This window comes from Erpetoichthys calabaricus, chromosome 8, assembly GCF_900747795.2.
Source record: "Erpetoichthys calabaricus chromosome 8, fErpCal1.3, whole genome shotgun sequence".
NCBI classification, from domain to species: domain Eukaryota; kingdom Metazoa; phylum Chordata; class Cladistia; order Polypteriformes; family Polypteridae; genus Erpetoichthys; species Erpetoichthys calabaricus.
The window spans coordinates 178,841,661-178,867,583 of NC_041401.2; the positions used below are offsets into that span (position 1 = coordinate 178,841,661).

Here is a 25,923-nt window from a genome sequence, read left to right on the forward strand (position 1 = left end):
GCACAGACACGCACACACAGACACACACACACGCACACACACTTACACATGGACACGCACACACACACACACATACACACTCTCGCGCGCACACACACACACACACACACACACACACACGCAGTCAGGTGTTCAGAGCCTGAACTTGGGTTCGTTTTCCTTCCTCCTTCAGGGCCACAATCCCTGCCAGTCTGTAAACCCTGCCAGCACTGTCCAGCGTCCCCTCTGTAAAGTGCTAATCATCGTTCCTCACTAATTACAAGTTTCCACTGAAGCCCTAATTAAAAGGGATCGTGCCACTGCCGTCCCCTCGGCCGCCTGGCTTATCTTTTGGGTTTAATGAAACCCTGCTGCTGTGGCTGTTGCACGTTGCTCTGTGAGCCCTGGCGTTAATTACAGGACACTCGAGCGAGCTGCCTGGAGCACAGCCCAATTGTTCAGTGGGCGACCCCCGAATTCCTCCATGGACCCTACAGAGCAGGCTTGCCTCAAATACCCTCCAAGCCTGTAATTTGTTCCCATTGTTCACTTAATGGCACAAAGTATTACAAACATCCCCAAAGTGCATACGAGCCGCTGCCAGAAGCATTTGCAGGCTCCCACAAAATGATGGGCAACGTTCAGAGCCGGCCCTCCAAATACGAACAGAACAAAAACCACTGAAATACAAAAGGCGTCGAACTGACACCGAGAAGAACACAAAGTTTATATCCGTTAAGATTGGGAGGACTTAGAGAGCGAAAACCAGGCAAAAAATCAACAGCCGACTAACAGAGAGCAATGCAAGCTAACCTAGAATGTTCCAGAATCAGTAATATGCTGACATAGAGTCCACAGCATGATATCTGCTGTTGTAGAGTCCCAGGGTAATGTATGACACACGCATGAAACTCGAACATCAGCAACACAACGTAGAGAGCAGGAGGGTGGAAAGAAAAAAAAGAAAGTTATGGAGACGGCACTCCTAAAATCATTACAGCAAAGTCAGCACTATGTGTGGACTCTATGTACTGGAATACTACAAAAGTTTGTGATGCACCATCTGTTGGAATGCCAAATGTAGTGGATTTTATTACTACAAATATTTGTGTTGCACAATCTGTTGGAATGACAAATGCAATGCATTGTATTACTACAAATGTTTGTGATTCACCATCTGTTGGAATGAAAAATGCAATGGATTTTATTACAAATGTTTGTGATGCTCCATGTGTTGGAATGACAAATACAGTGCATTTTATTACTACAGACTAGCTGTGCTAGCAATCTAAGTAATCAAAGTAGACCTCAGTCCTAATGTTTCAAGTGCACCATATTATTGGAACGTATTTTGTAATGCATGTTATAATAAAATGCTTTGCATTTGTCATTCCAACAGGTGGCACATCACCAACATCCACCTTAATAAAAGTATAGGTGTCTGTGTATCTGTGTGCCCATCCAGTTTCTATGTCTCTGTCATCCCAACAGATTTTAACTTTAGAACAGTAGAACAATCTGGATGAGAACAGACCTTTCAGCCCGGAGTGGTGGCTCTGAAGCTAAGGATTTGGAAGGTTGCCGGTTCAAATCCAGTTACTGCTGTTGGGCCCTTGGGCAAGGCTCTTAACCTGTAAATTGCTCCAGGAGGAGCTGTACAATGGCTGACCCTGTGCTCTGACCTCCAAGGGTCATGCAAAAAGACAATTTCCCCTCAGGGATTAACAAAGTATATCAAAATAAAAAAAACAGAAAAGTAAAAAAAAAACCAAAGCTTACCAGTCCTATCCAATGATGCATCACAAACATCTGTAGTAATGAAATGCACTGCATTTGGCATTCCAACAGATGGTGCATCACAAACATTTGTAGTAATAAAATGCAGTGTATTTTTCTCTCCCTCTCCTTTACTCCATTTATCTCTATTCTTTTATTATTTTATCTATTCATTTGTCTTTACTAGCATAAAGTTTTACACTGCTGGCCTAGGCGCATCACAACAGGACTGGTTTTATGAATCCCATACCAAATTGCATATAACAGAGACATAGCAACTGGAAGGATGCACAAACACTTGTCCTTTTATTAGAGTGGATATTTATATATTCTTATATATTTATATATTTGTGTTATACACAGAGTTGGTTCAGAAAGTTTTCAGACCCCTTCACATTTTGCCCACTTTGTTATGTTGTAGGTTTCATTTTAAATAGATCATTTTGCCATTTTTGCCCTTAAATCTCCACTTAATAACCCAGAAGTGATCTGCACATTTTTTTAAAATCAAAAGCTGAAATCTCTCATTCCCATAAGCATTCAGACCCTTTGCTGTGGCATTTCAACATGTGCTGAGGTGCCGCCTGTTTACTTAGATTCTCCTTGAGATGTTTCTAGAACTTGACTGAAGTCCACCGGTGGCAAACTGAACTGATTGGACGTCGTCATCTTATAGAGAAGGTCCTACACTCACGCTGCATGTCAGGACAGAAACCAAACCATGAAGTCCAAGCACCCCCTCTGCAGACCCCTGTGGTGGGGCACAGATCAGGGCGAGGGGGTCAAACCATTTCTAAAACTTTGAGCACGGTGGTCTCAATAATTGTGAAAGTGAAGGAGTTTGGAACCACCGGGACTCTTCTTAAGAGTTGGCCATCCAGTCAAACTGAGTAACTGGGCAATAAGGGCCGCTGGTCAGGGAGGTGACCAAGAACCCAGTGGTCACTCGAACAGAGCCTCAGCTCCCTTGTCAGAAGGACGACCATCTCCGCAGCCCTCCATCGGTCAGGTGGCTAACTCCCACATATTGATGAGCACCCTGAAATTCCCAGTCCTCAGCACAGCTATGGATGACAACATAGCCTGTCGTGGTCCTTAAGCTGCCACTGGTGGCCAGGTGCTCAGTACTGCGGGGCACACAGCTCTGCCCATACGAACTTGGACTATTTGCCCATTTTAGTTTCTGTCTGGATAAGGCACAACACCTGGCCCTCGTCTCACACGTTTCCTCAGACGGCTACCTTCAGACAACGCAGGGTGTGACAGGCAAGCAAATACGTGGAAGGTGACATTGCGTGAGGAGCAGCTCCACAGAACGGTTAGGAGCAGACAGGCATCAGGGTCCTACTGGCCATATCAGGTGGCCTGCTTATCTGACAACATGAAGGTCAGTTCTGCTCACACGTCCAATAGGATCGTTAAGGGGAGGGGTGTGTGTGTGTGTGTGTGTGTGTCTCCCTGTCGCCATAGCAACCTTGTCAGTTTCTACCTGTTGAGTAACATGAGGGGAATTTTGGGAAGGAAATCCAGCGCTGAGATGGTGATTAATGAGGGAAAGGCGATGATTAAAAATAAATAACTAACTTAAAAAGAAAGAAAGAAAGAAAGAAAGAGAGATTAAGAAAAGAAAAAAGAGCAGATATTTGATGACGCGTCGCTTCCCCGCCTCCGGACAGAAATTCCTGAGGTGGTGGTACAAGTCAAGGCCTGATCCTGCGCCTCCACCTGCTCGTGGGAAAGGACAGCTGTACTCCGGCTATCTCTGATTCGGGAATGCTGGGAATGAGGAGCACAGGGCTTGCTGGGATGGCAGAGGTCTCCGCCCGGGGATTGCCATACCTCATTTAATTATCCCCTAGTGGTACTGTTAGTCTTGGCGACGGTGGGCATGAAGCTGCTGCGCCCTTTTTAATGAGGCTTTTTTTAAGAGGCGAGTTTAATCAGCCGGGGCGTTTTTCTCTGCCGCCGTGCTGCCAATAAAGCCACGCGGCCCGCCTCGCCAAGCACAGGATGCCAGTAAATCCCCTGCTTGTGTTCAGGCGGGCCATGTGCTGTTGTTGGCAGGTGTACTCGCATGAAGAGCCCCTCCAGTACTTTTAATCCCAGCCGGAGATGGAGTTCAGGCAGCCTTTGTGCGGACCCCTCTGTGCTCTCCCCACCCACTTCAGTCGGGAGAGGGGCATTCCAGTCAGCTGGCTTTGGGGCTCAAGTGTGGATTGGCACACTGTCTGATCTGACAGGATAGAGGCCAGACAGGGGGCTGCCAGCCTCAGAGGAGGCAAAAACCTTTAGGCTGCTGCCTGGCACCTATATGAGCAAGGTGAGCGCCCCAAACCCCCCCCCCCCCAACACTGGAAAGGAAACGAGGATGTCCTGGAGCTGCCATCTAGTGTTTTGGGGGAGGCAGTGTCCTGGAAAATCCTTCCATCGCAGGGGCGTCCCGGCCGTCTCTTACAATGGGTAGAAGAACAAGTGAGACCAAAGTAGCTCGAGGGGGTCCACCATCAACAAGCCCACGTTGAGATGGCAAATGCCTTTATGAGCGGAGACTGATTCGGATTGGGATATCACAGCTATGGGACTGCACACACCATAGTGAAGTGCAGGATGACTTGGGGTACCCAAACAGCTCACTGATCCCCCCCATTAGGAAGTTTCAAATTTTGAAAAAATCGGCATGGCATCCCTGTTCAAAATCCCACAGCACGGCATCCATGTTCATTGGACCGTGGCTTCAACTAGGCTAACAGCAGAGTGTCGCGCTGGGCATGTCTAGACTACCCATAAGCCACTGCAAATGCCATGTGCTGTGCCAGCTTTTATCCCTTGCCATTCCTGTGTTGTTTTCACATTGTACCCTCATATAATGCAAATGACTTTAAAGCAATTAGCATCAACGATCCGGTTGAGGATGAAGTGGGTTTAGGGAACGGACGGATGGATGGACGAGTTCTGTTAATTTCAAATTTTAAAGGGGGGCTGCAAGCTGCTTCAAAGACGCGGGTTCAAATCCCCGGCCGGACGTTATCCCGTTCTCCTCCGACCTCCCAAATGCCAACACCAACTCGGCCCTGTGTGACTTGAGCTGACCATGCGGTGTGGCGTCCCACCTTGTGCCCAGAGACAGGCACTGACGGACCCCCAGCAATGCTAGACTGGATATGTGAGTTAAAGCCAAGAAAAAAAAGAATATTTTAGGAGAAAAATGTGAACATATTCATTTAAAATCAAAGAAGTCCCAGCCGTGCCCTGTGGGCACTCATTTGAAAACAATGCAAAGGTGTGAGGGTATTTTTTCTCTTTTCTTTTTCAAAGTTGATTTGGGGGTCCGTTCTTTCTGCTGGAGGCCTGATGAGCCTAACGATCGGATGAAAGCCTTCCAAATGTGTTCATTCCAGCCCCTCCTGCTGACAGCTGCCCCTGATCTGCATGACAAGTGATTGGCCTTTCCCCTGGACCCCCGGGCGGGCCGCCTGCCTCTGCCCTGCGCTTTTATTTGCTGTCTCTGTTTATGTCGGCTTGGCTCGCCCAGGCAGGACTGCCAGGCATTCAATCATCAATGCATTTTCTGAATGTCCTGGCATTGCCATTCCTGGATGAGGTGCCCATCTATTATTGGCCACCCTGAGTCACCCCAAGCCATCTTAAACTAATGTCTTTGTGATAAAAACTACAATGACATGGTGAGAACGTGCAAGCTGCACACCACGGCAACAGACCCCAAGGTTGGCATTGAACCCGAGTCTCTCCTGCCCCGAGACAGTAGCGCCGACCGCAAGGCTACCATTGACTGGAAATCCAGATTACTAATGAGTCTAATCTGGAATATCAAATGCATGCCTTAGGCCTGATGGGCACAAGTCCAGCTCCATACCACAGATGTAGCCGGGGCTCTCTGTGGCATTCCGACAAATAAACAGCGAGATCTCCCGGCTTCCTCTGGGGGCTTTCTCTGGCCAAGATCTCTCCCGCAAGCACACGTCCACTGGTTTATTTTCAAATGGACGCTGCTTTCCCACGCCTTGTGCTACAGCAGGAGCTTTTGCATCCTTTTAATCCTATTTGACTGGGGGTCCCAAAAGGCCTGAGCTGTTATGTGACTGGAAATTACAAAAAAATAAACACTACATTATATGTATTGAGTTCATATACAGTAAATATATATTTATATACAGTGTGCATGTACTGGAGGGGCTTCATATATACATATATATATATATTTATACAGTGTATATGTACTGGAGGGGCTTCATATATATATATATATATATATATATATATATATATATATATATTTATATACAGTGTATATGTATTGGAGGGGCTTCATATATACATATATATATTTATATACAGTGTATATGTATTGGAGGGGCTTCATATATACATATATATATTTATATACAGTGTATATGTATTGGAGGGGCTTCATATATACATATATATATTTATATACAGTGTATATGTATTGGAGGGGCTTCATATATACATATATATATTTATATACAGTGTATATGTATTGGAAGGGCTTCATATATATATATATATATTTATATACAGTGTATATGTATTGGAGGGGCTTCATATATACATATATATATATTTATATACAGTATATATGTACTGGAGAGGCTTCATATATATATATATATATATATATATACAGTGTATAAACTCAGTGCATTGTGGTGTGGATTATAACTTTATCTAGCACATTATCTGACTAATGATGAATACATAGTGCATTATGGGAGAGGGCTGAGAGCAAAGCCGACTCCTCATTGGCCACAACAAATTAGCATAATTAATTAAGTGATTGCTAGCCTCATGTCTGCAGTCAGACTGACGGTCACTTAGAGAAGTGGTAGTGTTAAGACCTCATCTCGGCCCTCAGTGTCCCTCTGGCTGACACCGGAATGCCCTGCACAGCAACCACCATTACCACTACAAAAATACAGCGGCATACATCGGGGTCAGATGGGTAGAAAAAGAAGAGAAGCCTCCAGAAGATTTCTAAAAAAAAATGAAAGGAAGGGGATAAAAAAGCAGCGACTCCTTTATGAGATCTTTGGAGACACAGCCCTGTGGGAAACGAATCACAAAGCACCGCGGCGTCCTCCCCGACATCTGCAGCAGCACTCACCCACTCCCCTTTTTTGCTACAGTAGCATTTTTGGTAAGCCGCTTTTAATGTGAAACAGAGGGGCTGCGCTCGCCTAAATCGGCTCCAGCGACATGAAATATTGATTTGCGTAAGACATTGCTTGACTTTGGCTTTTAGATGTGCTACATGAGAAGCGTAACCGGCGAGGGGCCCTCTCAGCTCCCTGCTCGGCAAGATGACTAAGGCCTCCGACATGAACACCCGACACTGTCACTTAAAATGGGGGTTAGAGGAGTGCAGGGGGGCGGGATACGCAAAGTGGGAACAGCCAGGCAGGTTAGGAGTAACAAGTAGGAGAAGAAAGTCAAGAAATGTATGGTCTATCTATCTATCTATCTATCTATCTATCTATCTATCTATCTATCTATCTATCTATCTATCTATCTATCTATCTATTCTATTCTATAGTGCCTTTCATATCTATCTATCTATCTATCTATCTATCTATCTATCTATCTATCTATCTATCTATCTATCTATCTATCATCTATCTATCTATCTATCTATCTATTGTATAGTGCCTTTCTTATTTACAGTTTCTCTTTGTATCGTATAAATAAATGAATGGGAATAAGAAAAGTCAAGTTAGATGTTAGAAGATGCATAACTTCAAGAGAGGCTGCTCACAAAAAAAGAGGCACTTTGACACACACCCTCTGTTGTTTGTGAATGAATTCATTGAAAGAAGGAATGTGTTAATGATATATACACCCTTTTCTACAGCTTGTGAATGAGTAAAGAAATGAAGAAACACAGGAAATGAATGAATGACTGATTGACGTGATTGATTGATTCATTGACTGATCTAATATTATCCGCAGAGATGAAATACATTCCCTGTGGTTTATCAGCAAATTAATGATGTGATTTTTTGATAGACTTATAAAACCTTAAATATCATGCTGTGATCATGTGATCGTGTTGTGAAAGAGAGAGAGATGACCATCCAGTCCATCCCGCGACGCTGTCAAGCCGTCAAAGGTTTCTGCTTGAGCTCCATGTCCCAGTACTTTAGTACAGATTCCCACAATTCTTTGGGTAAAGAAGTAAAGTACTTTCTGGCTTCAATCCTCAATGGACTTAATCTTAATCTTCAAGTATGTCAAATGTTGTAAGTCGCCATGAATAAAGGCGGTGTAAACCAAATAATAAATAGCTAGCTGTGATACCCATCTAAGACGTTCTGACATCTTAAGTAATCAACACAGAACTCACTGTTAATGATTGCAGTGTACCATCTATTAGAATGTATTTTGTAATGCATGTACTAATAATATGCACTGCACTTGTCATTCCAACAGATGGAGCAGCACAAAAATTTCTAGTAATAAAATGCATCATTGCAAATGTTTGTGAAGCACCATCTGTTGGAATGACAAATGCAATACACCTGTCTTGGTTTGGAATTGTTAAAAGCAGCATTAATGTTTGTGATACGCCATCTATTGGAATGACAAATGCAATACATTTTATTACTAAGAATGTTTGTGAAGCGCCATCTGTTAGAACGACAAGTGCAGTGCATCTGTCTCTGTTATATGCCATTTGGTTTGGAATTCTTAAAAGCAGCATTAATATTTGTGAAGTGCCATCTGTTGGAACGATAAATGCAGTACATTTAATTACTAAGAATGTTTGTAAAGTGCCATCTGTTGGAATGACAACTGCAATGCATTTGTCTCAGTTTGGATTTCTTAAAAGCAGCATTAATGTTTGTGATACGCCATCTTTTGGAATGACAAAGACATAGCAGCCGGACAGACAGAAAGATGGACACTTCTCCTTTCATTATGGTGGAAGTTTCTCTGTGACCCTTTATGGTATCTAACTAAGGTTTTTTTTTTTTTTATGGGATTTCCCCCCTCAAGTGGGCTTTTTTTGGAAGAGATTTTGGGACTTATGTGTTTTGGGACTGCCAAAGGGGGCCCTGCCTCTTTAGGTACCAGTCACGGGAGGCAACAAATGGATTCAAAATTACACACACACACAATACATACAAACGAAATCAAACATAACAATGTTAACAAAGACATTATACCAATATTTAAAACATATAGTAAATAGTGGTGCAACTATTACAAAAACAACAATTAAATTAAAAAAAAAATAAGCAAATATAAACCAGGGAATAAATGATGGGTGTAACATGACAGTAGCTTGTGAATGAATGAGTGAATGAATGAATGAATGAATGAACCAAGAAATGAATGAGTGAGTGAATGAATGGATTTGCATGGTAATTGATTGGTTAATTAGATAGCATCACACATTATGCTTTCTTTATTGTCATTTAATAAGAAAGAAAGAGAAAGAAAGAAAGAAAGAAAGAAAGAGAAAGAGAGAAAGAAAGAAAGAAAGAAAGAAAGAAAGAAAGAAAGAAAGAAAGAAAGAAAGAAAGAAAAAAATCAAGCTGATTTAATCCCAGCTCCATTTCTAGCCTTTGTTTATGTAGTTTGATGTCAGATGCCAATGCCAGCCTTTCAAGGCTGGCATATGTGTTGTGTTCTTCCATGCCCGCCGTTTGGCGGTAGGTGACACTTTCGTCTTTCCTGTCCTCCTCTGCCCGTTTCTTGTCTACTTCCCTTTTCCATGCTCATGCCAGCCTGTGTGTACTTGAATTACTCGCTGCCAGTCCGTGCCAGTCCATTTAAGCTGTTATTGTGTTCCTTGAGTCTGCCTGCCCGCCCAGCTGCCTCAGCCTGTTAATGCCGACCCCCCCAGTTCTCTCCACTCCATCCTGTTCTGTGGTCCCTGGAACACCGGAAGCCCCCTTTTTTTCCAATTCTTACTGCTGCGTTACAGCCAAGGAAGGAAGGCAGTCCGGAGGTTCCTGTTGCATCCTGGACAGCCTGGTGTCTGCGGGCGTCGGGCGCACAGAGATGTCTGCTTATGGGGGATTTTATTCTGCTGCAAGCCAACTGCAGGAAGGCATAAATCAGTAGCTGATATTTTATTTAATTCATTTGTATTTGGGACCAAAACGCCAACTTGTGTTAAGTGTGCCTTGTGCTCCTGGGCTTTCCTTTGCACTCGGGCAGAAATGAATTGTGGTTTGGCACACGTTTTTGGGCTTCGGTGCGGCTGGTTTAATGGAATGAAGCCCTGCAGCTTAGCTGTTGTTGGTGTCCGCTCACTGCTGGCTTCTTCCTCTTGTGCTTATCGACTCCGCTGCCAGTCGTTCCCCATTTCTGCGGCCTTGCCTCTCGCCAGTTCCTCTGACTGCGCCACACCCAGCGTGATAAGATCTTCGCGCAGAGCCGGCAAACTGGTTTGTTCTGAAGGTAAGGACGGGTCTGCTTCCTCTCCACCTGGATTGGCCTCGGGGTGGCGGGGGGGGCCCTCGTGCCACCACCCCTAGGAGTGCTCAGCTGCTTCTGTTTACACCAATGAGAGCATCGGGCCACTCGGTGTCATCCCAGCTGGTGACTCTTAGTCTTCTGCCATTCAACCTTCATGCTGAGCCCTGAGAGCAGAGGTCTGGCCAGCCAGCTGGCAGCAGGAGGGAATGACTGGCATGGGGCTGGCATGAAGAGAACCCCAGAAAGTTCTTTTCATTGTAATCATATTCATAATAATTAATAAATAATAATAATGATAACAAATAATAATAATAACTAATAATAATAATCATAATAATAATCATAATATTAAGCATAAGTAATTAATAATGATAATAATAATAATAATAATAATAACTAATAATAATAGTATTAATAATAATAATGATAATAATAATAATTCATTTATATAGCACCTTTCTCACTACTCAAAGCGCTTTACTTAGGTTGTGGGGAGCCACTTCAACCACCACTAATGTGCTGCACCCACCTGGATGATGCGATGGCAGCCATTTTGTGCCAGTACACTCACCACACAATAGGCTGTTAGGTGGTGAAGCGGTGCGAGAGATAGCCAATCAAAGACAGGGGATGATTAGGGGGCTGGAATGACTAGGCCATGGTGGGCAATTTAGCCAGGACACTGGGATACACCCTACTCTTTACAAAGGATGCCCAGGGGACTTTGATGACCACAGGAACCTCAGTTCATGAAAAAGGGATGGCACCATTTTTACAGCACAGTGTCCTCCATCACTACACTTGGGCATTGGGTTCCACATTCAGACTACAGGCTAAGCACCCCCTGCTGGCCTCACCAACTCCTCTTCCAGCAGCAACCCAAGCTTTTCCCAGATGGTCTCCCACCCAAGTACTGGCCGGGCCTGAACGTGATTAGCTGCAGGTGGCATGGCTGTCAACACAGAGTAAAACTCAACTACTGTGCAGAGATGGCGCAGGAACCACACTCACACGTTGCCCACTTATAAACGATGGTGACAAGCCCCATTTCCTCAGGGAGCAGATAAAGACAATCCTGAAACCAATGGGAAGGACCGTCCCCAGATTGTCACCTCAGAGTGCCATGGGGACATTGTACAGTGATATCAAAGGAAACCAGGCCTTCTTCTCAATTCCTAACAAAGAGTGCCAGCATCAGTGCCAGGTGATGGAAAAGAGTGGAGGTGACCAGAAGAAGAAATCAAAACCAAGAAGGTCCAAGAGGTCCAAAAGCCAGAAACTAGACGTCCTTAACAAGCTCGACACCGACCACAATCACTCTGAGAGTTTCTTTGATTTATCCGTAGTACTAGGGTGTTGTACCGTGTCAGCCATTATGAATGTAGTGAGAAGTCAGGCAAAATGACACCTTTTATTGGCCAGCTCTCGAGGCATCTCAGGCCCCTTCTTCAGGCAAGATCTGAGTTGCCTCGAAAGTTTGATTTATCCGTAAACTCGGATGCTCTGGGAATGCTCGATGTCAGCCTTTTTATTCCGTCACCGCTGCCAAGCATCTCTGGGTGACGTAGCATGGCGTGCATTGTGACGACTGCTGCTCAAATTAACAGCACACATGAAAAACGAGATGGCATCAAGAGCCATATTAATAGATAATCTAAGATCGAAAGTAATGATAGAAACGGATTGTGTTACCCCAAAAAAATGACAATAGAGTGTAACGTGTACCAGAAAACGACGACATCAGAGGATTCTATCGAGTCCGCCATTGTGAGAGGTGCCAGTTGCTCTAAGCAAAAGTGGCAGTGTTTGTTTGGAGAATTTCATCTGAGAATAGAAGTGTTGTATCCTCATTGCAAATGCCAGGGGATACCAGGAGGAGAGAAGACGCTCGGTACTGTTGGCACGTTGCACTATCATAAGGACGTGGTGCCACTTGTACACAAGGCATTTCTCTGTGATGCCAGGAGGAGTTCACAACTTCGGTCATCCCGCCCGGAAAGCCTTGTATAGAGGAGTGGAATTATATGTTATGGGCAATAATGGCGTAAAGATAGGACCCCCGTGCCCCTGTGGATGAAGGTGCTGGCATTCATCAAGCTGATAATCCACCATAATGGAGCACTTGATACCAGCCTGAACCCCCCCCCCCCTTCTCTCTATTAAAGATGGAGGCACTCACTTTTCTCTGCATCAGAAAGTTACCTTGGAAACATACACTTCCTGGCATGGGCACCCTGGCATCAATATGAGGGAGATTAAGCACTCCTATTACGTTGTACTCCTATTACGGTGTTGTGCCAAGTTGTCCTTGAGGATTTGCGCTGCACCAGGGTGGTCCGCCATGTGTCTGTAGTGCGGAATGCTGTCTTGGCAGCTTTCACTTGTCTCCCTGGCATGTGTCGCCCCGCTGTTCAGCCGCATAGAGTGTGTTTATACAGTACAGCCTGGCACTGCCAAGGCTTGCCTTTGTGGCTAGTTAGTGACCCAGGTTGGGGTCTTTTTTTTTAAATCATTTTATGATCTCAGGTGGGCACTTGGATGTTAATCTGGCTGCAAGGAAATGGAATCAAGAATTGGCATGTGGAGTGATGGCTTTAAAGTCATACTCGGGGTGGCACGTTGGTGTCGCATTTGTTTTTGGCATTAACATATGGCAGGCACCTGGAGACCTGGAGCGGCAACCCGAGAGGCGGCTGATGGGATCACGAGAGGTGGCGTCAGACGCCCGTTCCTTAATTAAATGCATGTTAAAAGCCTGAGTGCTGCCTTTGTGGCCTCGTTGGCACTTTCCTTACGGCTTCTTCCCGTCACCTGCGGTTTCTTCATTTCATGCTAAATTAGCTGCAGCTGGCAGAGACGGAGAGCAGACCGACTCAGACGTTTTTACTGTGTCTCTTGTGCAGTATGGCTTCTTGGGCGATCGCAGACGGCACCCGCGGTAGGCACAGAGGGGGGCAGGGCAACGTGGCCAGGGGGTTACGTGGGCAAGAACTGTGCATGAATGGGCATTGCCATGCTTGGGTGTGGAGGATGTACTACTGTATGAAGGCCAGTCTCTATGTGTGTGTGTGTGTGTGTGTGTGTGAGAGCGGGCATGACTCTAATGGAGCTCTGTATGGGCATGCCTGTGTGGGCGTATGTGAGTGTGTGTGTGTGAGAGAGAGTGGGAATAACTCTGCCGGAGCTGTGTGGGCATGTCTGCTTTGGACTGTGCGTGTGAGCGAACATTGCCATACTGCGGGTGCTGTGCGCCAGTCTCTATGTGTGTGGCCATTCCCATGTCTCTGTGGGCCTGACTGGGTATTGCCCAGGTATTTTTAATGGGCATGCCCAGATAGAAATGAGGGTGGATGTTTGTGTGTGAGAGTGAGTGGCATGGCGGGGGGGGGGGGGGTTTGTTTGTGTATTTTTTGTTTGGTTTCATTCTGGGGGATCAGTCATTGATGGCAGCCCCCCAACCCAACCAGCTCTGTCTGTTCAATGCTGCCATTCACCCGAGTCTTGTTAGCTTGGCGTCATCATGCGGGTCCCACCTCCTGGTGTTTCGGGGTCTCCATTCGCTTTCTCTTTCCTAGCGACATTGTCTGCCGCACTTTCCCCACCAGCACTGCTGTGGGTTCAGAGGATTTGACGCAGACGGTGGTTTAGGGAGCCTCAGATCTTCTTCTTCATGCTTTGTAGTCCTCCATGTTTCTGCTCTGCACAGCGTCACCGACTTAATATTTGTGCCGTAGAGCTTCGTCCTTATAGGGCGGCTGATTTCTTTGGGGCTCCTGATGTTTCCAGAGCTGGAGGGACCCCCTATCCACTGTTTGACCTATTGTCAATTTATTGATTACCAGGGACGTTAATAAAGTCTCCGCCCTTTTATACTGTCGTTGGAAACGGAGAAGGCGGGAGGAGCAGCCATTGGTCGTGTCTGAGAGGGTCATGTGACTAGTTCTGTCTGGCAAGTCCTTGCAGTTCAGTATCAGAGCTGTCACCCTGTGGTGAAGATGGTGATGAAACTGAGGAATGGCGTTCTGTTGTACGCTTTTAGTGGGCAGAAGCTGTGCCACACATGTGCTCAGTATGGGGATGAAGTTCCCTCTCGTCGTCTATGAGTGGATTGAAATGTTTAAAAATGGCCGTACTAGTGTGACGGGTGCAGAGCGCACTCCGGACGTTCAGCTACAGGAATGAAAGCAGGGGGGCATCAGTGGCTATGCGCTCAATGCTGATGGCATTAACAAGTTGGTACTAAGGCCGCCTTAATGCATGGGCACACTGGGCACAAGTGCTAATCTGTGTTATGTATTTACATTTTTATGCTTGTGAGTGGTTGTGTAGGGGGGGGGGCACAGTGCACTGCTTTGCCCGGGGGTCTATAATGCTGTTAAGACCACCTTGGGTACGACTCTGGGATTGTGATTAGTACTCATGTGTGGGCATTGTCGTGATTGGTACTCATGTATGGGCATTATTGTGACTGGTACTCAAGAGTAGGCCTCCCTCCAAATGAACTGGAAGGCATATTGACGTGTGAGAGAAATATGATTTTAATATTTGATCACAGGGCAGGATTGGATGGGTCTTGTTTGTAGAAATCTGTTTACGTGCATTGGCATGAATAGTACCTGTGCCTGGACATTTCTGAGAATGAATGAGACGGCTTATTGATGTGTAGGCCTGTTGCTTTCTGCAAGAGCAGGCACCATCATACCCTGTTAACCCATGGATACATCTCTGGTAATTATCATTATGGGGTGGGCTTATCAATGGGCAGGGCTAGGTGGTGGGCCTGTTTGTAGAAATGTAGAAATCATTAGTGGGCCTCCTTCCAAATGGCAGAGATATCGACATGTAGCCCTTTTTTTATGTGTGTGTGATTGGGCACCACTGTTCCAGGCTGTTAATGTGTGGACATGTGCTTGAGGACATATTATTTGAGTGTGTGTGTGTGTGTGTGTGTGTGTGTGTGTGTGAGTGATAGTGCAGGTGGGCATATGGATAAGTGCATGAGTGAGCACTGGCATACCGCATGGCTCTGTCTGACCCTGACTCTGTTTCTAAGGGCATGTGTGTGTAGGTGGGCATGCGTATATGTACGTGTATAAGTGCTGGCTCGGGCATTTTTCCTGCCAAAGGTAAAGCTGCAAACAGGGGGGCTCCACCACCCCTTTCCTTTGAGCAGAGTCATTACGGCCAGACCTGTACATAGAAACCTGGAGTCACGGAGAGTGAAATATGAAAGGTTTGGATATCAAACCATCAACTTACAATTACAGAATGTCGATGGGAACGGTTCATTACTTAATACAAGAAAAATACTCGCTTGCGGGGGTCCATTTCAGAAAACAAGTAAGAATTATAGCATATAACATTTTCTTAAATTGTCAATGTTTTAAAAAGTCACACTATCAATTAACTCTGAAAAATGCTGTCTATAGCTCACTATTTAAACCTCCAACTAAGCATACATTTTACAGTGATGGTGACAGTCTATTTAATAATCGAAATAAGGCATCTCTCTAACATATACTTGTCATTTAAATGTATAAAATAAATCAGCAAGCTTAAAACAAGCACAAAATGTAATGAAATGGAAGTTTAATGATTATCTTTAAACATTCACCCATGATTCCTATTTCCTCTCTCTCCTTGCTAATATATGCAAATAATCCAATATAACTCTCCAATCAGTGGACAACCGCCAAAGAGTTTTTTTCCAGCAAGAGATGGACAATGGAGGACTGCCTTGTTGTGCCAAGAGTGACACTTCGTAGTTGGTGGTGAACGGCAGATAGGTTTTAACGCAAGTTTTTAGCGTAAGCCCCTTTGGGAGACAACAACAGACTGAATTAAATTGTCCGTCAAGAGCTACCATCCTGTTGCTGTTTTGTTCGTTTCATTTCATTTTGTGATGTCTGTGTCTTCTATGCTACAGTTTGAGGATTATTATTATTATCATTAGCGTTATTGTCAGACGTTAAGACCAAATGCCGCTAGTAGGGGTAAATCATTTTAAACAAACAATATGATTGGACAGTTGGATTGAGTCCGAGTGTTCATAGGCCTGTATTGATTAATAACCCCTGCCATCCCCCCAAATTTTGCCGCTCTATTTGACCACCAAGTTCACCTACAGGGTAGTGCGGACCCTGATTGCAGCCCCTGAATGGATGGATTACGTGAGTTTTGAGACCTTTGTGGGTGCGTTGGCACCAATGCTGGTCTGTGGGTGGATATTGTTGGCGTGTGGGCATGTTTGTTTAGGTGTGTGTCTTTTACATGTATGAATGGGCGAGCCCGGATGGCGGTGTTGAGAATGGTGGCCTGCCTCTATGTGCCTGGGTAAGTCTGGGCATGTGCCGACGTTGGTGGGCACATTCAGATTTGAGACTGGCATGTGAGGGAACATCCCAATATGGGAGGTTAAGACAGCGTGTGGGCACGTGCTCTGTAGGTGCTTTTCATACTTGCATGGACGTGAGTGGGCACAAATATGTAGGGAGATGAGTGTGAGTGTGTGATGATGGGATGTCGACCGGCCCCTCTCCCTCTCCTGGCTTGCTCCTGTGCCCACACCCCCTGCCCTGTTCTGCAGATATGCAGTTCTCATGCCAGGACACAAACTGTAGCCCCCCATTACATGCATGGAGTAGGCACCAGGGTGTTATTCACCTGCCAAAAGGGCAACCTTGGCGAGATGAGAGGCTAGTCTGCCATCCCCAGGACCGGATTTCGGCAGGTCTGTGTTCAGGGGGCACTCTCAGCTCTGAGGTATGACGGCCGCCTTTCTTGTGCTAATTAATGGCTGTTCTCCACTTGTCTAATTCCTTGTCTTCAGAAGAACAGAGGACTGAGTGGAAGAGGAGGAGGAGGAGGAGGATTAACATGCTCGTTACAACCTAGGGAGAGATAAACAAAGCATTTTGCTCCAACTTCACAAGGCCCGCTGTTCCCTTTGTAGATGAGGGAAAGAAAAACAAAGGCGAGCGACGGCACTCATTTACAAGACAAGAGGGAGGAACCGAGCGAGCGCCGCAGCTTCACAGAGTTGGGGTGACAAAGGCCCAGAGCAAGGGCCACTCCGCACAATGGCACGTCTGTCCAGAGCCCCGCTGCAAATGAATCAACATCCCCCCTGCTGGCATTCTGTAGCCGTAAAACAGAAGAAGGTGAAGCGGGGGGCCTCCTGCACTGGACCCTCTGAGCTTGTCACCTACTAACCTAACAGCGTTTATTATTCTCAAGGTGCTTCCTGAAAGTCTGCTCCCACGTCCCTGAAGACGTGCAGGTCACGTTAATTGGGGATTTCAAACTAGGCCTGTGCAAGTCGGTGGGCCCAGCGGGTCAACTGCTGCCCAGTCTGGAGCTGGCGAGATTGGCTCTGGGACCTTGAACTGAATGGGTGATATTAGAACATGCGCCCTGCAGCAAACGGGCAATGTCCCTCATTTGTGCCAATGTTTGTGTCGGGCCACTGATCCATCATGACTGCAGAACTGGAATAAGCTCAGTCACACAGGGGTGGAATGTGGAACATAATATCTGTCCATCCGTTCATTTTCGTAACCTGCTAATCCAGGGCAGGGTCGCGGGGCAGCTGGAGCAGTCGTGGGGCGCAAAGCAAGAACAATCACAGGACAGGATGCCAGTCCGTCACACACACAAACACACACACATTTTGCAGTTTGATTCTGCAGTGATAATATAATATAATATAATATAATATAATATAATATAATATAATATAATATAATATACATTTTTCAGAGTTCAAATTCACAATCAATGTGTGTCATCTTACAGGGTGGGTTCCCACCTTATGTTTGATTCTGCAATGATAATACAATATAACATAACATAACATAACATAATATAATATAATATAACATATAACATAATATGATATAATGTAACATAATATAACATAACATATAACATAATATGATATAATACCATATAATATAATATAATATAATAACATAACTTAACATAATATAATATAATATAATATAATTTAATATAACATAACATGATATAATTTAATATAATATAATATAACATGACATGACATAATATAATATAACATATAACATAATATGATATAATGTAACATAATATAACATAACATAATATAATATCATATAATATAACAACATAACATAACATGACATGACATAATATAATATAATATAATATAATATAATATAATATAATATCTCTAGGTTTGAGAATGTTATGTTGTGTTCTAGTATGATAAGTGATGTTGTGTCCAGTCTCCCAATTTCTAACCTGCTTATTGAGCCCTCACTTTTTCCTGCCATGTGCCAATGTCATCTTCTTTGGTTAATCAGCATCTGTAATTTTGCCCAGTGCCAGTAAGTATGCCCTACGATAGACTGGCAGCTGTCAATGTTTTTATGATAGGCCACCAAAGACAATGATTGAGTAATATAATATAATATAATATAATATAATATAATATAATATAATACAGTATAGGCAGCATGGTGGCACAGTGGGTAGCGCTGCTGCCTCGCAGTAAGGAGACCTGGGTTTGCTTCCTGGGTCCTCTCTGCGTGGAGTTTGCATGTTCTCCCCATGTCTGCGTGGGTTTCCTCCCACAGTCCAAAGACATGCAGGTTAGGTGGATTGGTGATCCTAAATTGTCCCTAGTGTGTGCTTGGTGTGTAGGTGTGTGTGTGTGTGTGCCCTATGGTGGGTTGGCACCCTGCCTGGGATTGGTTCTTGCCTTGCGCCCTGTGTTGGATGGGATTGGCTCCAGCAGATCCCCGTGACCCTGTGTTTGGATTCAGCGGGTTGGAAAATGGAATGATGGATGGCTAATATAATCCCATTGTATAACCTTATGATATTCATTAGGCCTGTATTCCCTGATGCCAGTGCCTGGCAGTATAAACTTACCTGACTGCAGCGACTTCTGTAACAGGCGAGCTGTGAAGACCCCCAGGCCTTCGGCTCCAGCTGACCCCAGTGATGCTCGTCATGCTGCTTCATTTGGGTGACCTGAGATGTCCCATCTGTAAAATGAAGTCACTGTTCTAGAAATAAGCTATCAATAACAGAAGGCCATAAGCGACTGTGACAGGGTGACACTGTCAAGTTGCAATTCCCAGGGTGACAAGCCAGCCATTTTTTTTCCGTTCCACTAGCACTGGTACTGAGGATGCGCAAAACGGAAACGCGGACCTTCAGTGAGGGGGTGTTAGACGTGCCAGTCATATGTGGTTGAACTCAGAGAGAACAAAGCTTACATGGCTTGACTTTGTGGGCCGTGACGTGACCATGGCGTGTCCTGATGCAAGTGTCCGGTCAGTGAGCCCCTTAACTGGCCATAGCGTCCGGTTGAAGAACTATGGAGATGGTTGTACTTTGCACTTGTAATTTAGAGGTTTTTGTGGATGCTTGTCATACTAATAAGCAAGTATATATTAAGTATGAAGCACTTTGTTTCTAGCGTTGCATTGCTAATCTGCCTGATGTTGTGTTCTTTATCAGTTTTCTAATATTAAATTATTCATCCCACTTGACTATGAACGTGGATCAATGGCAGTTATCTATTGGGCCCTCTTGGGTTCTCAGCTCGTATGGCAGAATGTCACAGAGAAGCCTAACAATGTGATTTGCATTCTCAGCCGCCATTTCTTTATTCAGGTTGGACCCCCTGCACCACTCAGTCATGCTTTCTCTGTCTCTTCCAGCTTGTAATGGCGGCTTCTTCAAGCCCGATGTGTCAAATGGCCGCTGCATGAAGTGTCCCAAGAACACGCAGCTGTCCCCTAAAGGCTCCTTGTCTTGCCTCTGTGAGGACAATTACTATCGAGCACCTGACGACCCGCTCACTGAGGACTGTACGGGTAAGTCGTCGTCTTCTGGTGTTCACACCTTCTGTTGCCATTCGTACCAAGTGGCCCCCCATCCCTTCTCAGACACTCATTTTTCTCCATTTCTTTTCGAATTCTCCTTCACTTGCAGCACCTCCTTCGGCCCCTCGTAACATTCTCACTTCGGTGTCCGGCACCCGACTACAGCTGTCATGGCAGCCCCCTTTGAACACGGGTGGCCGCCGCGACCTCAGGTACAGCATGACCTGCGAGCGCTGCACGGCGAAGGGGGAAACTTGTCAGCCATGCGAGACCAACGTGCGCTTCGAGCCGCAGGCCAAGGACCTCAAGGATTGCACCGCCACAGTTTGGGACCTGGAAGCCCACGTCAACTACACCTTCTGGATCGAGGCCCAAAATGGAGTGTCCCATCTCAGCACGCAGCGGGCCGTGACCTCTGTCACAGTGAGCATCAACCAGACAGGTGAGTGGCGGTTAGAGCAATGGTGGCTCCCCTCCCGGGCAATGTTCTCCCACCCTAAGTGACTCCCATCTTTCTCTTTCACAGAACCTCCAAGGGTGACCTCCATGACTCTGGAAGAGAGTAGCAAGACCAGCCTGACCGTATCCTGGCCGGTGTCCAATCGCCACCTTGCTCGTGGCGGCCATTATGAAGTCATGTACCGCAAGAAGGTGGGTGAAGCCTTTCGAGCTGGCCATTATTTCAGCCTGACTTGAGACCGTGGGGTTAGCCCTGTTTGTTACAGTAGCGGTGCTGGAACTGCAATGAAATCAATACATGCCCGTCCAACACAGGTGAGCGCCTGCACTGGGAGTGCGGACATCGGCCAAAAAAATCCTTCAAGGGGCACCAACGCTGCTGTTGGACACAACATTTATCACCAGACTGTAAATGATTTGCACTCTGTGCCGTGTATGCAGCATTCAGAATGAACAAAACCCAATTTATATGCATTTGGGGAAGCAGCACAACAACTCCACCAGGTCTGCCATGCTGGAATTAAGAGTTTCTTTACATGAAGGGCGACCAATCAGAGAGTGAGAGGGTGAGCCAATCAGGGAAGGCCTACATAATACAGACGAACCAATCAGAGCTCTGCTTTTCCAGATCTCTTCATTTTCGCCCACCTACTTTACATTTTGCTCTGTGGAGCGTTGTCATGTGGACAAAAAGGCAAAAACGGTGACCAGTGTCGACACTAAGTAGTGTGGACGGACCCTCAGTGTGACCCAACTGTTTGACATGTCGCTAACTGCTTTTCTAGTATATTGTCCAATTCATTTTTTTTTTATATATTTACTGTGGTAAATAATCAAGCCTTGATACACAAAGAGGTTTGGGGGCAGCCTCCCGTATGCTTGGCTGCAAAATATGAAAAAAGGGTCCAAAACAGAACTGCACAGGTCAGTAAACATGGCGGATATATAGTTGAATGGCAGGAAGCGGAGGGATCTTGGGAAAGGAACAGGAAATGAGGTCATCGGACTGCGACTTCTTGGGAGGCGGAACCCGGAAGTGACATCTTCTGGGGCGGAGCCAGGTGGAATTTCCCACATTTGGTCTGCTGGGAGATAAGAGAAAGGACTGATGCACTCTGCCGCCCCCTGGCCTGACCGGGAATTACCTTCTTTTGAGCCTCCCATGAGCATGTGGGTGACAACGGGCTACACGTGATTAGGGTGAACATTTTTAGAAAGATCCAATTATGGTATCATTTTTTAAAACATTAATTACTACACTAGCTTACCACAATCATGCCCGCTCTGTATAATTGCCATCTGCTGGGTATGGGCATTGTCTGTGCTGCCACTCATGTCAGGCCCACGCTTTGTAGAAAAGCAGTCTGTGCAGTTGGTGATGTTAAACCCACAGCTTGTTCGCCATGCCTGTTTCTTATAAAAAATGCCAACTTCTCTGCATATATGGCATCTGCACAGCCACCAATGTCATAAGTGCAGTTGATTACTTAAAAGATGTCTGCACTGCCACTGACGTCAGACCCTCAGTTAGCTCACCATGCATCTCTGACACAGATGCCATCTGCTCTGTATAACACACTGGTACCAGTTCAATCAATAGATAGATAGATAGATGGGTAGATAGATAATAGTAATTTGGTATAGTTGGAAGGATAATGGATAGATAGATTGACATGTAAGGCACTATATAATACAGACAGACAGATAATAATAATAGTAATATTATTATTATTATTATAATAATAATACATTTTATTTATATAGCGCCTTTCCCATGCTCAAGGCACTTCACAGAGTTTAAGAGAGAATGTCAGGGTATACAGTATATAGCGTTGTACTAAACCAGATAAATAAATAGAGAAGAGTAAGACAGTAAATTCAGAGAAAAGCCTAACAGACAACATAATTGATGGTCTCACACACACACAGGTTACATGATCATCTTGACAGAGAGGTAAACCGAGAGAGGGGTGATAAAGTCAAGTAGAGCTAACAGCCTTCCTGAACAGATGAGTTCTGAGTTGTTTTTTAAAAGAATTCAAATTATGGTATCATTTTTTAAAACATTGATTACTACACTAGCTTACCACAGTCATCTGTTATAAGACCATGACATGCTAGTGAGGAAGACAGAAAATGATTCCTTGCTGTGAACAGAAACAGCATGGCCCATGGCCATCGAGGAGCTGAAGGGTCACCAGTTTGGACAGCAATATAAAGAACAAGCGGGTTAAGTTAGCAGATGATACCAAGACAGGTGGATTAGCAGATAATCGAGAATCAGTGGAGTCATCACAGAGGGACTTGGACAGCAGACAGGCTTGGGCAGATGAAATTTAAAGTCAGCAAATGTAAAGAATTACACTTAGGAAGTCAAAATGGGAGGTTTGAATACACAATGGGTGGTCTGACAGTTGAAAGTACACCTCATGAGAAGGATTTAGGGGTCATAGTGGACTCGACACTATCAACTGGCAGAAGTCATTAAGAAGGCTAACAGAATGTTAGGTTATATAGCGCCTTGATGTGTTGTTACGGCCTACCAAAAGGCCTAGGGGTATAGAAATAGGCCACACACAAGGGGGGTGTGGGGGGACAAACCACAGAAAAAATTAAACCAGCTAAATAAAAACAGACTCCATTTTATTGTCCAAAAGAAAAACCTCACAAAATATGGAGAAAGTTACACACAAAACAGACAACCCTAACTTAGCGATCCAGCTAAACAACATGTACACAGCTAGATACCCACTGTCCACATTTATCACATACTGTAGATGCTTAGCTTACAACAAGTAATAAGAAAAAAAAGAAACAAAACCCAAAGCCAGGCCATCCCACCCTAACTCTCCACACCTGAATCCTTCTCCTCTCACACTCTCTCTCGCTCCCCTAAAACCCAAACTAACCTACACCCCACCGACAGCCCAGGTGATTTATTAACAGTGAGCAACTGAATAGGTGGGTAATTAGGGCAGGACTCGATTAAGCCATCTGCACCAAATTAAAGTAAATGAGCAGAGTTTAACAGAAAGATCTAGAAGAGGTTGTAACAGTGTGGAGTCCAACACACTGGTGAGGCCTCATCTGGAGTACTGGGTGCAGTTTGGGTCTCCAGGCTACAAAAAGGACATAACAGCACTAGAAAAAGACCAGAGAAGAACGACGAGGCTGATTAGAGGGCTACAGGGGATGAGTTAGGAGGAAAAATTAGAAGATTTTGGAGTCATAGTGGACTCATCACTGTCAACTGCCTGTCAGTGTTCAGAAGCCATTAAGAAGGCTAACAGACTGTCAGGTTATATAGCGCCTTGATGTGTGGAGCACAAGTCACAGGAGGTTCTGCTCAGGCTTTATAACACACTGGTGAGGCCTCATCTGGAGTACTGAGTGCAGTTTGGGTCTCCAGGCCATAAAAAGGACATAACAACACTGGAAAAAGCCCAGAGAACAACGACAAGGCTGATTAGAGAGGACGAGTTATGAGGAAAGAATGAAAGAGCTGAGCCTTTACAGTTTAAGTAAAAGAAGATGAAGAGGAGACCTGACTGAAGTGTTTAAAATTATGAAAGGGAATTAGTGCAGTGGATCAAGACGGTAATTTTAACATGAACTCATCAAGAACACGAGGGCATAGTTGGAAACTTGTTAAGGGTAAACTTCACACAAACACTAGGAGGTTTTTCTTTACACAGAGAATAATAGACAAATAGAATAAGTGACCAAGTAGTGTGGTGGACAGTCTGATTTTAGGGACCCTCAAAACTCCACTTGATGTTATTTTGGAGTAATTGAGTGGACAGGCCAAATTTTACTGTCTGTTCTCATCAAATGTTTTCCAGTGTTCTGCTCTTTGTTGCTCCATAACTGTATTATGACTTCCATCAGGCTGGGGGTCTCTTCTTCATCTCTGTCATGTTCCTGACCTTTCCACCCCCCAGGCTCTGTGTTGTTACAGTGGCAGGCCGCTGACACGTTCATCTTTTCAGTGACCACATGACTTAATAACGAGTGACTTGGAATTTGCTTTATAATTAATTAATGAATTAGTGAGTGTTAGTTATTAAGCCCTATCATCAGTTTGTTTTAAAAATACACCTTTGCTTTCAGGTGGATGAGAAGAGCTACACGGTACTGAGGTGTGACCAGAATTCTGTCACCATTACCAACCTGAGTCCGTCCACCAAGTATGTGTTCCGTGTGCAGGCTGTGAGTGCAGAGGGGCCTGGCACCTACAGCTCAGAGCACGAGTTCAGCACCCTGCCAGATGGTGAGTTGACATCCCCACAGAAATCAGGTGAAAAAAAAATAGTGCCCTTGATCCACACAACATGTCAGCAGAGCCTGGGCACAGCCAGCAGTTTGCACCGCCATGCCCGCTCTGTATAATTGCCATCTGCTGGGTATGGGCATTGTCTGTGCTGCCACTCATGTCAGGCCCACGCTTTGTAGAAAAGCAGTCTGTGCAGCTGGTGATGTTAAACCCACAGCTTGTTCGCCATGCCTGTTTCTTATAAAAATGCCAACTTCTCTACATATATGGCATCTGCACAGCCACCAATGTCAGAAGTGCAGTTGATTACTTAAAAGATGTCTGCACTGCCACTGACGTCAGACCCTCTGTTAGCTCACCATGCATCTCTGACACAGATGCTATCTGCTCCTGTATAACACACTGGTACCAGTCCAATCGATAGATAGATAGATAGATAGATAGATAGATAGATAGATAATAGTAACTTGGTATAGTTGGAAGGATAATGGATAAATAGATTGACATGTAAGGCACTATATACAGTAATACAGACAGACAGATATATAATAATAATACATTTTATTTATATAGCACCTTTCCCATGCTCAAGGCACTTCACAGAGTTTAAGAGAGAACAGCAGGGTATAGATAGATAGATAGATAGGAAAGGCACTATATAATGGATAGATAGATATGAAAGTCACTATATAATAGAGATAGATAGATAGACAGACATGAAAGGCACTATATAATAGAGATAGATAGATAGATAGATATGAAAGACACTATATAATAGAGATAGATAGATAGATAGACAGACATGAAAGGCACTATATAATAGAGATAGCTAGATAGATAGATATGAAAGGCACTATATAATAGAGATAGATAGATAGATATGAAAGGCACTATATAATATAGATAGATAGACAGACATGAAAGGCACTATATAATATAGATAGATAGATATGAAAGGCACTATATAATAGAGATAGATAGATAGATAGATAGATATGAAAGGCACTATATAATAGAGATAGATAGATAGACAGACATGAAAGGCATTATATAATGTAGATAGATAGATAGATAGATAATTTGGTATAGTTGGCAGGA

General features: G+C 44.7%; 1 protein-coding gene across 1 annotated transcript in view; it reads left to right on the forward strand.

Moving 5' to 3' along the window:
- Positions 1–25,923, forward strand: part of epha2b (eph receptor A2 b) — an 81,409-nt gene that overhangs the window by 25,801 nt on the left and 29,685 nt on the right. The window contains exons 4-7 of the mRNA XM_028807920.2: positions 19,929–20,084; positions 20,203–20,535; positions 20,620–20,744; positions 24,663–24,822. Of these exons, the coding sequence (XP_028663753.1) occupies positions 19,929–20,084; positions 20,203–20,535; positions 20,620–20,744; positions 24,663–24,822 (774 nt within the window). The remainder of the gene's footprint in view (positions 1–19,928; positions 20,085–20,202; positions 20,536–20,619; positions 20,745–24,662; positions 24,823–25,923) is intronic.